Source organism: Hippichthys cyanospilos, chromosome 18 (assembly GCF_059441005.1).
Source record: "Hippichthys cyanospilos isolate Australia breed blue-spotted pipefish chromosome 18, RoL_Hcya_1.0, whole genome shotgun sequence".
Taxonomy (NCBI): Eukaryota; Metazoa; Chordata; class Actinopteri; order Syngnathiformes; family Syngnathidae; genus Hippichthys; species Hippichthys cyanospilos.
Genome location: NC_142386.1, coordinates 8,426,356 through 8,440,258, shown reverse-complemented (window position 1 = coordinate 8,440,258; position 13,903 = coordinate 8,426,356). Strand labels below are relative to the sequence as shown.

Genomic DNA, 13,903 nt, shown 5'->3' with positions numbered 1-13,903 from the left:
AATGCCAAGTCTGCATAATGGGCTCATCAACAAATTGTATAATATAAATTATGGATTCATATGTAAGAAATAATGACAGCAGTGTTACCTTGTATGCAACTGCTGTAAATGGGTAGAGTACATAAAGGTCACAAATTAATAAGACAATAATAAGCCAATTAATCGGTTGGGCCCTAGTTTAAACAATTTTAATGCTTTTTGTTTTTAATTTTAAACTGCAGTACATTTTCAAGCACAATTAGTTATAAATTTATGGAGTTGCCAAACATTGCAAAAGATTTCCATTTCTTGGGGACACACTGTACCACATATGTCTTTGAGCAAATGAAGACAGGGTGTGGACAAAGCCATGCAGGTCAGGATGAGATAAGCACAAAAAAAAAAAAGTCCAACCCTCATCACAGTATGCTAATGAGCTCGTAGTAGCCTTCTAATAGTGGGGCGTCATACAGGGGGCCCCCACAAACACGCATGAAGCTGCCGCCGGCGCAAATGAGTGAGTATGGGACACATCAAGACAGAATTTGTACTTTGGTAAAAGAAGCTTGTGCCCTGGACAGGATATCATCTTATACTGTAAGTTTAACAAAAAGACACTACAGTATAGATGATGTACTATTCAGGGGGTCATTCGTTCCTCGCATCCGGATGCACACTGGATACATACTGCGGAGATGAGAGGGGGGGGCCGTCAAACCGTTACCATTACTGAGTTTTAGTAATGGTAAGGGTTCTACGGCTCTCGCTCATTATCGGCTGGATCTCAAGGGAAAAGATTGCAGTGAGATTTTCTATGTGATTTTGAATTAGTAAAATAAATGTTTTGAAGCAAACTTACCGTGTGTGTTCTGTGAGTAGATAAAGGATGTCATTTGTGAGGCGTTCACGGCCTTCACGTATATTTCAGAAGTGTTTGGATCGGAACAGCAAAGGAAGTTAAAATCGATCATTCGGAGAAAAAAAATAAAAAATCCAATGTGGTGGTCCATCTGGACTTTTTCAATTAATGAGAATAATATTTAACTAGATTTGTGAAATGTTTTTGGACATTTCTCAGTGGCGCCTCAAACATCGGACAAAAAGTCTACTATAACCTTGTTGTATCCTTAAAAATATATGATGAAATTTGTCAATGTCATTCTGCGAACCTGCCATTTAAAATAAAACACATCTTCCTTTTTACAAGCAATGATAAGGTGAGCAATGCAAGAAAGCTGTGCAAAAAATTGACTTGGAAGTCACTTTTTTAAACACAACCAAAAGTCAGTTTTTAAAAATAATATAATAGAGCAACAAATTAAGCATAAATGTGTTAAATATGGGACCCATTCAAATACTAGCAACACAAACATATATGACAAGGATTAATGTTCTTATCATTTCATTATTGCATCAAGCAAAGCCTTCTGTGAAACATACAGTAAAGGGCAGTTGTTTATTTTAAATTAAAAAAATATTAATATTTACTGTTGGGACCTGCCATTTATGAGTAATAGTGCCCAGGCCAGACGATGAATAGTAAAAATCTGCATATAATTCACACCAAATGAAACACTTTGGGAGAAAACAAATTCTCGTTTAATTTTTAAAATGATAATCAAGTTGATTAAATGTTATTTTTTTCCTTCCAAAAATCAGCATCAGCGCCCCAAAAAATCCATATTGGTCAGGCCCTACTCTTAAGAGAATTTCTTTAAAAAAGTGAGAGAATTGAATAATTTTTTTTTCCATACTTCTAACGCTGTCGAGCATCAAACCTTTTTATTAATTTTTAAGATAGTATTGCGGGCCAAAATGTAATTTTAGTAAATGTCACGGGCCGCTAAAATGCGGATTGCAGATCGCAAATATCCCCAAGGCCATAGTTTAGACACACCTAGTATAAGTATTCTTTTGTTAAATTCTAACAATGAATACAGCTAATTCATTCAAAGTCATATCCAGATATATGAACAGGGCCATAGTATGGATTATTTTGGTCAACTACAATTATCTTTGATATAAAAAAATGCATTTCAGCATTACGGCACAATACAGTGCCATAAATTCCCTTGGAAACACTGTTTTTGTAACCCTTATGTTAATGGAAGCAGACTGTGAAGGTCCCATCGTGTGTGTGTGTGTGTGTGTGTGTGTGTGTGTGTGGTAGTAGGTGGTGTCAAGTGAAACCTCCTGACAGCCACTGATAAACCATCAGCTCGTCAAAGCCGCTCTGCTGTGAACAAGATAGCAAACTAGTCAAAACCAAACAATTGTAAAAAAGAGGCTGCAACGCTCACAAGATTCCATTTTCAAGCCAGTTTAATGGAACGTTTGAAAAAAGACATATGAGCCACTTAGCATCTTCCAGACGTTCACATATGGGACAGCTTTATGAATCCACCTATATTTGAGTAAATATTTTTAAAAAGCCATTCAGTCTGTGAGGGGTGCATGTCTGCCCACTTAGAGTCACACCATCATCATCATCACTTCTTCATCTTGACCGCAAGCTTGAGCTTGACCTGTTTGAGGAAGATGCGCGTGAGTTGTTCGCTAGTCTCTTGGGCAATACGTGCGATCATCTGCCCCGCCGTGCCGATCACCATCCTCTGCACAAACAAAACAATGAGATTTGAAATTCTCCATCATAATTCCTGGTATGTGTCTCATCTCACACCAACATAGTTCTTTGGCACCAAGACACCACGGGATGGTAGCAAAGCAATCCTAAATACTCCACAATTCACTTCAACACTGTTACTTGTGCAAAGTACCACAAGGTGGCGCCAAAGTAACATTATTTGACCCCCTTGAAAGAAGAACAACAAAAAAGTCATAGAAATTTTCAGCTTCTACCAACAGACAGGGGGCCTACCATGTGACTTTCTTTCACAGCATGAATTTTCACCGAGATGTGGAGCTCCCCATTCTCATCCTCTTCCCAAAAATTAATTGACTGAAAGGAGAAAGAGATTTCCGTCTTAAGAAAATAAAAATAAAATTATGTGGCAGTATGGCAAGGTGTGGTTGATCCGTCACCTGTGTCACTGCATACGGCACCTCCTGGGGTAAGTGCTCCAAAAGCTTCTCTCTGATTATGTTGGTGCAGATTTCCTCTGGACTTTGGTCCGTCAATACCTTGCTGTGGTACTGCCAGGCTCCAGATTTGGCTGTGACCATTAGGTAGCGCTGCGATGGAAAAAAGAAGAGGTAATAACAACATATACTACTTATATACTTTGCTGCTAATGACATATTTTTTTCTGCAAACCTTTTTGAAATATAAAACTGTGGTAAATATCCTTTTTTTTCAAGGAAAACGGATTTTCTCCATGTTCTGCTTCGTGTCAAGGTCCAAAATGTGAACATATCGCATAAATGTCGAGGGCTCGAACTAATGAATGATTTAATTAGATATATTTTCATTTTAATTATTACCGGTACTTTGTCTGAATCATATATATTTTTTTAAATGTTTTGATTTCCAACCATTCAAAAACAAGGAAATCCACACACAAGATTTATTTAATAATTTGTTAACTGGTTTGAGAGGTAACGTCATAAAACCTTCTAAAACGTTTGTAAAAATCTAATTCCTTGTGATTTTAAGTCTTTTTTTTTCAAGTGCTGTCATTTCTGTGAAAAAAACAAAAACATTCCAGAAAAGTAGTCCTAATTAGATCAAAGCATTTTTGGTAAAAAAGACCATATGAATAAATGTAAATCCATCTAAAAACTTAACAAAAAGAGACATACAACCGTTTGCAAATGGTGTCATCAAGCATCAATATAAAATAACAAGTTGCATCATGTTCCAATTAATTTGCCTTTAAACAGAAAAAGAAAACTGTACTGTTACTGTCATGGCATTAAAAAGCATTCAATTTGATTTGCTGATATCTGCAAAAACCCTGTTAAAATCTCAAGGACCCCTGAGGCTCCTTTAATCGGTTCTAAATAATTACTGATTAATTTGATTGATTTGCCAGTTATTTCACTCCATCCCAGCCTAGACTTTCAAACCCATATGCTTTATTTTGATTATTTGTTTTAATTACTGCAACAAATGTGAATAATTTCATCTGGAATGTCTATGTTTTTCCTAACCTTGAGTGTCTCCACATCCTCTCTATCTAGTGACGAGAGCATGAAGACATCTTTGAAGCCAGGCCAGCCGTTCTGGCTCCTGAGTTTCTTCAGCTGCTCTTTGGCCAAGGCAGACTCGTCTCCATCAGTGTCATCCTGCTCCGGCGGCTCTTCCGAATCCCTCTGTGGCCTCTTCTCTCTCAAAGGGGGCTTAATCACCGGTCGGATGCGCAATTTGCGGCCGTTGACAACCCCGCAGGTCAGCTCCGCTGTGATGTCCAGCAGCCTGTCCTTAATCTTCACCTGGTCCACCTTGGGAAACAAGAACAAGAGGATTATATGGTATGGAAATTGTGTTTATGATTTGAAATGAGAATACCTTGTTGAGGACAAGTATGGCTGGGATGTCGGGGTGACGTGCCAGGCATTTGAGCACTTCAAAGTCCAGCCGTTGGCACATCCACCTGTCCGACACGTCAACCACGACCACCACTGCAAAATACGTGATCAAACTTTGACATCTAGCTCACTGTATTTCACTGTTTGAAAATATATTAATTCATTTAAAAAATGCAGCCCTACTTAGGTCGGCTTCTGTCACCGTGCTCCAAGGATCCAAAAGCAGCGACTTCTCAAGCTGGTGTCTGTCATTATGCACGTCAGTAATAATTCACGCACAATGAGTAAAAAAGACAAAGCTACCTTTTGACTTTTGATGGTGTGGTGAGGCCTGGTGTGTCCAGTAAAATCTAAAATAAAGTGTGTCTGGTTCAGCAATGGCCTTTAGTTGATGTATAGCAATGGATACAAAGTCTTACTATCTGTGTTTCATCCTCTGTTAGGACTCCCTGGGCTCGTTTCCGCGTAGTGTGTACTTTCTTGGAGACAGCAAACACCTTCAATGTGACAAGATATATAGAGATTAAAAATAAAGGGGACAGGAGTAAAAAAATTAAAACGACGGCAGGTTTATTGTTTATTTGGACTCATTGACGTAACAAAAACCAAACTATCAGACCCAACAAATCTTAAGGATCACAAATTGAGTCCAGAAAACGACTTCAGAGGAGTTAAAACACAATAGTTGATTTTTAAATGAGGAAACCTTTGTGCCAAGAAGCTGGTTGGACAAAGTAGACTTCCCAGCATTTGGTGCGCCGATTATTGCCACTTTCAAAAGTTTGGCGTGTTCAGGTTGATCGGGCTGTTTGAGCAGTAACGACATTTGTTTACCTGTCATGAAAACCCAAACACATATGAGTCAATAAATAGGAAAACAGCCACACTAGGAATGAAAGACAGGGTGGTTATCTTGGAGACTGGAAAAATGACCTCTGTCTGGAGGAACAGACGCAGGAAGGTGATAATCGCTGTCATCTGCCTCTGCAGGGCTGCCTTTAAGCAGTCTGCTCACAAATGCATCCGATGTAATAGAACGGGCTGAACTGAAAGCAAACGAGTTGCTGCTTCCGGAGTACACAGAATTCCCTGTAAAGACACCAGCATCTCCATTACCACGCTGCCAAGAAACAAACCGCAGTTCGGCATTTGCTAACCCACCTTTACTTGAATCAAAACTCAAAAGCCCAACTTACATTAGTTTAGTATAACTACATTGTTATTCAGATCAGACAGTCTGTGAATAGCTTGAGAATAGTCATCAACCCTATGAAGGCTAACCTGCGATGAGAAGCCATTGCGCAGGTTCCCGTCGAACAGTCACGACGAGTCGTCTGGAGAGGACAGCCGAGTCCCCGAACAAACGCCGACACACTCTCAGAGCCATCACGCGTTTTCATAAATCACAGGTTTGTGTAACTAAATGTACTTAAACGCACGATTAGAATTTGTTTATGTCACACCAGCTCCGTCAACAGGGCGCAGCCATGTTTGTTTGATCAACGAGGCACGTTTTCCGGTTCCAAGATGAGCTTCCTCTTTGGAAAACTGCCCTCTAGCGGCCATACTTAACCTGCTAGCAACACTCATGACGGCCCAAAAAGCAAAATGCTATTTAAGAAATTGATATATGCGAATTTTCTGGCAGGGAGTTAAAAATGCTTTTCAACAATTTATAGTTCGCGGCAGTTGAATAGTATTTGGAGAAAACATGTCGGTTTGAAGGTGACAAATAATGATAAAAACACATACACTAATCAATTTAGTGCATTAACAAAGTACACTATTCATCTGTCCATTTTCTATAGTGCTTGTCCTCCTTAAGATTGCAGGTGAAACTAACTGGATGAAAGGCATCAGGGGCAGAGCCATTGATAAACATGAACAAGATAGACATAAACAGGATATGTGAGGTTAATCATCTGACTTAAAAAGACATTTTGCGTATAGATTGATGAAGGTAACATCTTGTTTTCATCTGCTGTGCTAAAGGCAGGCCGAGCAGATGTCTCCTCATCGTCCAAACACGCCGGCTGTTTGTTAGTCCAGGAGGAGTCGCTCAGGGTGCAGCACACACCTCCAGTGAGGAAGGATGATGAAGGATATCAGGTGGCTCACAATCTGTCATCATCAAACACTAAAAGCTCTTCAACTATGGATAAGCAAGACAAAAAATAAAGCTTTTACCTGACAGTTTACCGCGGAATTCAAAGTGAAGCAGACACTGAAAGGATATTTGAGGATCAGTAACCCCCCCTGCCTTTCTCCCACTCTTTGCCTTACTCACTATCATTCAAGGCCTGCTCTACCTCAGGGCTTTCCTCACATGGCCATTTCACGTGGGCGTGTATCAAACTGCTCTCTATGACTGCATTAACTTTGGCCTTCAGGAAGAGCACTCTCCCTAAAAAAAGGCTTTGCCCGCGGACCATTTTAATCATAAGCTGTAGCCCACATTGCCGTTTGAAGAGCACTCGCCGATGAAACTTCACGTGTTCCGACGAAAACCTCTCATTGCTGCTACATTTCAGTCCATCAATTCAATGTAATTATCATGCGGCATGTGGCATACGCGGCAGCCGGTGAACAGGATGACACGAGGCTTCAGATTTTATACTCCAGTGCTAACATTAGCTTGGATTAGACATGCAATAACTGGCGGTGTCTCCTCTAATAAGACCTTCCTGCTCACGAGGAATAACAAAGTTCACGGAATAATAAGCACATGAGCCATGGAGGCATGTCAATGGGGAGCAGAGGTGGGGGAAAAAAAAAAAACAATGTGTCAGTGCATCAGAGCATCCATCACGCCGTGATTGCATCGAGAGGCGTGATCCTGCACAGCTGGCTGGCTCCCCGTCTCACATTCTTAACAGATTAATGAACCGATATGTTACTTTGGACTGCTTATCAATCAGGCATGGCTCAACATTACGCTCGACTTATGCGATAGACGCCCAAGGTCCCTGAACCCAGCAATCACTGCTCTGTCCTTGCGCTGTTTTTTTTTTTTTTTTTTCCTTCTAAAAGGCAATTCAACCCCCAAACTAACCATATAGGTCACACTCACGCTCTGATTGTACAATCTCTTTCACAGTGGGAGAGATCAAGTAAAGACTTCCAATCGATGGAACTTGTCTGCCGAGGGAATCAATAATGCCTCCCTTTGAAATCATCGCTCATGTCATCGGTGAATATAAAAAGCATAATTGGGAACAGCGTTCTCTTAACATCCCGTATTGACGTCGTCTCCGCTATGGAGCGAGAGAGCACCATTCTGCATCATTAACTTTGTATTATTTCCTGATGGAGCCTGCTGCTACCACTGCTTCCCCACCTGCTGAACTTTAAGCGCTGCATGTGATTGGGCTTTCACGCCGCATTTTCCCCTTCTTTCACCCACTGATGTGGAGAGCAAGGTTTGCGGGCTGAATTTAGCGGGAGCATTAGAATACATGTAGTGCAATCTAGGCGTGTGCAATGGAAGAACATTCCAGCTGCACACAAGAAGGCCCAACCCAAGGTTCGAACCCAGAACCTCAAACGTGTCAGGCCACTATGCCGGCATGCTACCCTATGACATGTTTCACCTTATCACTTTGATGCGAGAATGCAGATTTTTTAATGAATTGACATCAGTACTGTACTTGAGGGGAGCTATTTACTGCAGTAGTTTCACGTGTTGTGGCATTATGTTACAAATTATGGAAATTATTTTGATTTTTTTATGATATAAAAGAATCAATGGGGGAAAAAAAAACACTAGGGAGCTGAAATTTCCAGCAGATGATTTAAAATTTCAAAATGCAATGATTCTGACATTTCTATGTGATTGCAGCTGAACGTGTGAGATTTTGTGTGCAAAAAAATAGTTATTGCCCAAATTTTGGACCATATAAAACCATCATAATTACATTTTTTCAGATGCATTTTAAGAGGATTTATTACATTGATTTTCCTGCGATTTTTGCAACATTCCGTTGAGCGGCCGTCAAACTACATCAACAACCAGAAGATTCTTTGTTTACTTGTGTTTTACATCAAGGCCTGTTTATGACAATCGAGACCAGTTAATGGCTATGTCTTAAAGTGCCTTAAAATGCAAATGTATGGATATAACTAATGCCACTGAGCAATTAGAATGGTTGAAGGAAAAGAAAATATTAATTAATCACTTTAACAATTACGTCTTGAAAAGCATTTAAAAAATTAGGGAAAAAAATGCAACGTTTATACAGTAGTTTGCAAAGTGTGTACACAAGGGTTAAAACAATCACATTACCTTAATGCTAATGCTAGCATACAATGAGAGACACCATAGATTCGGATGTTCGACTGAGTAGAACCCGTGCGATAATATTATGTACAACCTTCAATGAAACGTGTATGTATACATATGGCATAAGCAGCAACCATATTGGTATGGGGCAACGTTCCCACCAAAGGCAATTCATTTACATTGAATTTGTTTTCTTAGCTTGCCCATTTTCAACCAATTTCCGCAAAGCTTACTTTTTTTGTCACTGATAAAGCTTGTACCTTAAATGTCCTGTAACTTGTAGTCAACCACATACAGCACTATGTTCTTCCATTTTACATGCCACCCACAAGCTAGGGGTGAAATAAAAAAACAAAATAAGCAATTTGAATCAGAAAATGCCGCTGGTTTTATATCAAGTTTATATGTTCGATTTACATTTATTATTATTTTTTTATTTGATATTTTTGTTCAACATTAAAAAGATTATAATTTATAAATATGTAATAATGAAATTGACATATTTTCTTATTTCAGGCAATTTGATACACTTTTTTGTTTCCTGTTTCAGGTTAACCTGTAACTTGTATAAACCCTCTAAAAAGAAAAGTTAACATTTGTTGAAAGTTAACTCATATAAAAGGATATGACTTTAGGTATACTTATATATATTTTTTTGTTGATAAGGATTTTATTTATAGTGACTGGGGGTGCGCAAAATGTTATCTCTTTCCTGGGGGGTTGTAAAAAAATAATTGAGAAGCGCTGAATAGCTTCAAAAAACATATTTTTTCACTAACTGTGACTGAAAAATATTGCATATTCTCAGAGACTCAGATAACAACCAATCATGGCTCTTGCGCATGTCACATGACCAACTCTAGAAAACAGGTGAGTTGATTGGTGGGTGTTTTTAAAACGGTATCAATTGCAGCTAACAAACAATTGAGTCATGAAATTAATCATAGACAAAACATTAAGTTTTTATTGCTTAAATGGCTGGATAAATCGAGTATTCCTATCATCGAATAAGCGTCGCACACCGGCTGCCCCTTTAACTGTTGGGTCGACGTAGCGTTGTAGAGCGCATGCGCCGGAAGTTGCCTGCCGCAGACAGCAGCAGCAGCAGCAGCAGCAGCAGCAGTGATTCGGCAGCGGAGAGCGACTGGAGTAAATCTGTCCGTTCAGAACCATGGCGACCAACTAAACGATGCCTTTCGCAGAGGTTGACGGAGAGTAAGTAGTCTCGCCTTCGTTCCGCGCCATTCGCGCTCCGTTGTCGGTGACACCTGCAGCGCGTTTGCTCGCGCGTCTGAATTTGGGCAAAGGCGAGGAGGAGAGGGCAACAATGGGACTGACTGTGTACGTTTGAGACGTGCTAGGAGGTTAGCTAGCCTGGAGCTGGCCACTCAGCTGCCACTCTTATTACTAGCAACCTGAGGCTTTGTAGCTCCTCTACAGTCTCCAAGAAGCAAGCGGATGCCTAATTTGCACTCGTAATACATTCACGCTGGAAGCGAATAGTCATTGAATGAAACCGGTTCTTTATTGGGACTATTAAGATGCTTAGCTAGTTCTTGTGACAGCACTTTTGGATTTACGACCATTTCCGTGTGAAATCATCCTGGTCGTAATCCTCGTTGTGCCTCCTGGCGTCTTTTGCGGTTCAAGTTGTTTGTGCTATTCGTGTCAAGGCTTTATTTAGACATAATTAAGTTGTTTCCTCCTATCAGTGCGCATGGAGGTGTTTGATTGTCTTTTAACGTTGACTGCAATGTTGATGTTCAGCGAGAAGGCTTTTTAATCCACCTGCAAAAGGCAAGTGTTAAAGGTGATAACAAAAGGTTGACGTCACCGGGCCGCACGTCGACCTCGGAGGAAGACGAGTGACGACGACGACGATGATGATGAAGAAGAGGAGGTAGTTTGTGAGGCGTTTTTCACCACATCGCCTAATGGTTTGTGTCTGGACAGAAGAGGTCTGTCTCTGATCAAATTTCGGGTATCCTAAGGGCGCACTTAACTAATGGGATCCTATCGATGTTTCTGCCCCCTCTGAGTCTGATCTTTGCACGGTGGAATGTTAATACCGCTGCTGTTTTTTTTTTTTGGAAGGGGTGCTCTGAGGTACATTTTATTGTAAAGTCATTGGCTTGCATTACTCCCAGGACTGCACAATAGGCAAATAGTGCAGATGAATGCTTTCCATTTGGTGAGATGCTTGAACTTTTTGTGTTTTGTTGTGTGTATTGTTGGGGTGGGAATATTTGTGTCACAATCCGATTCTGATTTTTGGGTCTGTAATTAGATTCAGAATTGATTTTTGATTCGTAACTATACTATTCCATTAAAAATAATTTCTGCTTCAATTTATTGATGTGCAAAGAATCATCATACATTTGTTGTTTTGATTTATGAGGAACATGCCTTTGGTCACAAAAACAGCATGTGGGCAACCTCTAATCTTCAAAGCTAGCATTTTCTACAGCTTTTATAGTATAAAATAAGATGAAACAAAAATAAAGTATATCTGTTTATTAAAAAGGGTAGAACAAGATAAAAATAGTCTTTTCACAGGAAATTGAGGTAACATAATATGTAAAAAAAAAAACAAAAAAAAATTGCACAAATAAAGATGAGAATTTCTCACAATGTTTATGACAATCAAGATATGGAAATACACTTTTTCAAGCAGCTACATAAATTAAGAGTATCGGCAAAGCACGAAACATGTGCCGGGTTGTTATTCTGTGTACCTGCAACATTATCAGTCACTCACCAGATGCGTGATGGTCAAAGCCCGTTCGCTTGCAACCGTGTGAAACGTTGCATTCACATTTGCGGCCATGTGACTTTCGTGCATCACATGAGTTTGCAAAATGCGACAAGACTGCCTTGCTCTCGATGTCCATGCGTCATCACATGTTAATGCCACCCACTGCTGACTTTTCTCTCGATCTTTAGTTTTCTGTGTATAAGCAAAAAATTGCCTCTATGATAGAGTTGACTTATTTGACTTTAAGACAAGCTTAGATGTGACCAGAGACTGGCCTGACCTTGCTTGTCCAATGTGCACTTTTGCAGCATAGCTTTCTTCACTTACGTTTTCCAAGGAGCAGATAATTAAATTTCAGAGTGTGTCGTCGGGGAAACTCAGGCCTCCGGACTCTGTGCAATTATCGAGTAGAAGGAAGCCTTTTTGCGACGGGGTGCTATGTTTCCCAGCGCAATGAAGATTAATTAGGTCTTGGAAACAAATGGCTGTAAGGTCTCTCCCATCTGTAAAGTTCTCTAATGTCACCTCTACCAAAATGAGGCTTTTATTGTAGGTAGGCTGGGATATTGTGATGCTAATAATCTTGTATTGTGAAACCCCACAGCGGGTCAGCTTTAGCAAATTTGGCGATTCTCAGACGTTTTTTAGGTAGTGCCGAGCGATTCAGGCTAAATTATTTGGCCAAATGGCTGATATTTGCAGATTTTTTTTCCAAAATGTTTGTTTACAACACTTGTGTTGTTATTCATTAAACATAAATCCATAGCGGATCCCTGTAAACTTAAATATTTGTCGTGAAATTTGTTGAGCTTCTTTTGTGGACCTGCCTTTCAAAACAAAGCAAATTGCTATTTTTACAAGCAGTGATTAGGTGGGTGATGCAAGGAAGTTGTGCAAACAATTGACCTGGGCATCGCTAGTTTACACACAAACCAATGCCACAGTTTGTTAAAATCATACAATACATAATGCAACATCAATTAAGCATAAATGTTTTAAATACAGCCATTCTACTACGAGTAACACAAATGCATATGCATGAAGTAATCGATTAATGTTCTTGTCAGTTATCCAATGACAAAAATAGGCATTCTGATCTAGTCTATTCTGTTCCATTTTATTCTAACTTCAATAATTGTGCCACATATTACATTCTGTGAACCGAAAAGGAAAATTTTATATAGTTTATATATTTACTGTTGACCCCTGCTATTCGCACCAAGTAATTGCCTGAATACTGAAAATTTGTCTATAATAGACATCTATTGAAATGCATTGGGGCAAAACATATTCTATTTTATTCATTACAATTTTAAAAATGAAAACTTACCTAAGTGCTGTTTTGTTCTCAGGCCAAAGCAACTACGGTTTAGCGCCATCTGTTGGTATCCTGGTGCTCAAGTGGTTAAACTGAGCCATGATTGTTTTGTTCTTAAAGAGGGGCCCCAAGAGGGTATGTCATTTAAAAAAAAAAAAAAAAACTTGCCACAGGCTTTTGCTATCCAAATTTACAATGATTGTTTTGTAAACATTTTTATGGACAAAGTTACATTGGATGCTAGCCAGTCACTGGCTACATAGCTAGCAGCTAAATCTAGTGCTTAGTGTTAGCGTTCAGCTCTGCTGCTTCATTGTAAAGTAATTTGCTTACTTAAAGCCTTGCTTCTAGTGAATATTCTTCACAAAGCATCCAAAGAAAATGCTAGGAGACGTTTAACACTTTGACTCTTGCGTGATACCTTTTTAGATCATGAATGATATTGTTTGACAGTCTTTTTTTTTTTTTTAGTTCAACCCCAAATATTGGTCAATTTCCGCATGCGGCTGCAATTTTTTTTTCCAACTTGGCCTTAAGCCTTAAAATGATTTGTTAGTTTGCTTAGCAGCTGTAAAGCTAACAGACAAGACTGAATGTCAGGAGCACCTGGTTCATTTGTTCATGTCACGCTGGTCAGCATGCTAGAAAATGAGTGCTCTCCTCCGAAGGGAAATGCCACTCGTTCATGAGTCATGTGCTGACTCTTTGACCTGTCACCGCAAACCGAGAGTCTTTGCTTGAGGGCAGAAAAGCAAGTTTGCCTTTCGGCTTTTCTGCCAGCCACTGACAAATGTGTTGGAATGTATTGATTTACAGTGGAGGCAGAAGAGGCCTATTTGCTTTTTAAAGTGCAGCATCTCGGCTTTTTTTGGCCCGCGGTGTGTGCGTGTGTTTGCATGCATGCATGGCTTAGTGGAAATAAAAAGAAATATGAGCAGTATGCCAAGGTTTAAAACATCTGTCATGCAAAATCTTATCACCACCTGAAATTTCTGTTACCTTGGATCCAAACAAAATAATCTACGACGAACTTTTACCCCTTTGTGGTTATTAAGATAAGCACAGCAGCCTGACGTAGTTTCTA

General features: G+C 39.6%; 2 protein-coding genes and 1 long non-coding RNA gene across 4 annotated transcripts in view; 2 read left to right on the top strand and 1 right to left on the bottom strand.

The window, feature by feature from the left end:
* Positions 1-430: 430 nt before the first annotated feature.
* Positions 431-4,845, top strand: LOC148408848 (uncharacterized). 2 transcript variants are annotated; one of them, XR_015868611.1, is made up of 4 exons: positions 431-496; positions 2,150-2,639; positions 3,092-3,192; positions 4,120-4,845. It is a non-coding gene; the product is annotated as an uncharacterized LOC148408848 (long non-coding RNA). The 2 variants fall into 2 exon arrangements; XR_015868610.1 differs by lacking the exon at positions 2,150-2,639 and having other exon boundaries at positions 450-496.
* eral1 (Era-like 12S mitochondrial rRNA chaperone 1) lies at positions 2,284-5,993 on the bottom strand. Its single transcript, XM_088441254.1, has 11 exons — positions 5,749-5,993; positions 5,401-5,556; positions 5,174-5,301; positions 4,887-4,964; positions 4,771-4,817; positions 4,651-4,712; positions 4,448-4,560; positions 4,090-4,380; positions 3,022-3,171; positions 2,858-2,938; positions 2,284-2,591 (listed from the first exon to the last, which is right to left on the bottom strand). Exons 1-11 carry the CDS (start codon positions 5,852-5,854, stop codon positions 2,469-2,471), a joined length of 1,335 nt encoding a protein of 444 aa, XP_088297380.1. The 5' UTR covers positions 5,855-5,993; the 3' UTR covers positions 2,284-2,468.
* A 3,811-nt stretch (positions 5,994-9,804) lies between these two features.
* Positions 9,805-13,903, top strand: part of fam222ba (family with sequence similarity 222 member Ba) — a 35,982-nt gene continuing 31,883 nt past the window's right edge. Inside the window, exon 1 of the mRNA XM_088441248.1 lies at positions 9,805-9,961. The gene's annotated coding sequence lies outside the window, so the exon portion shown is untranslated. The remainder of the gene's footprint in view (positions 9,962-13,903) is intronic.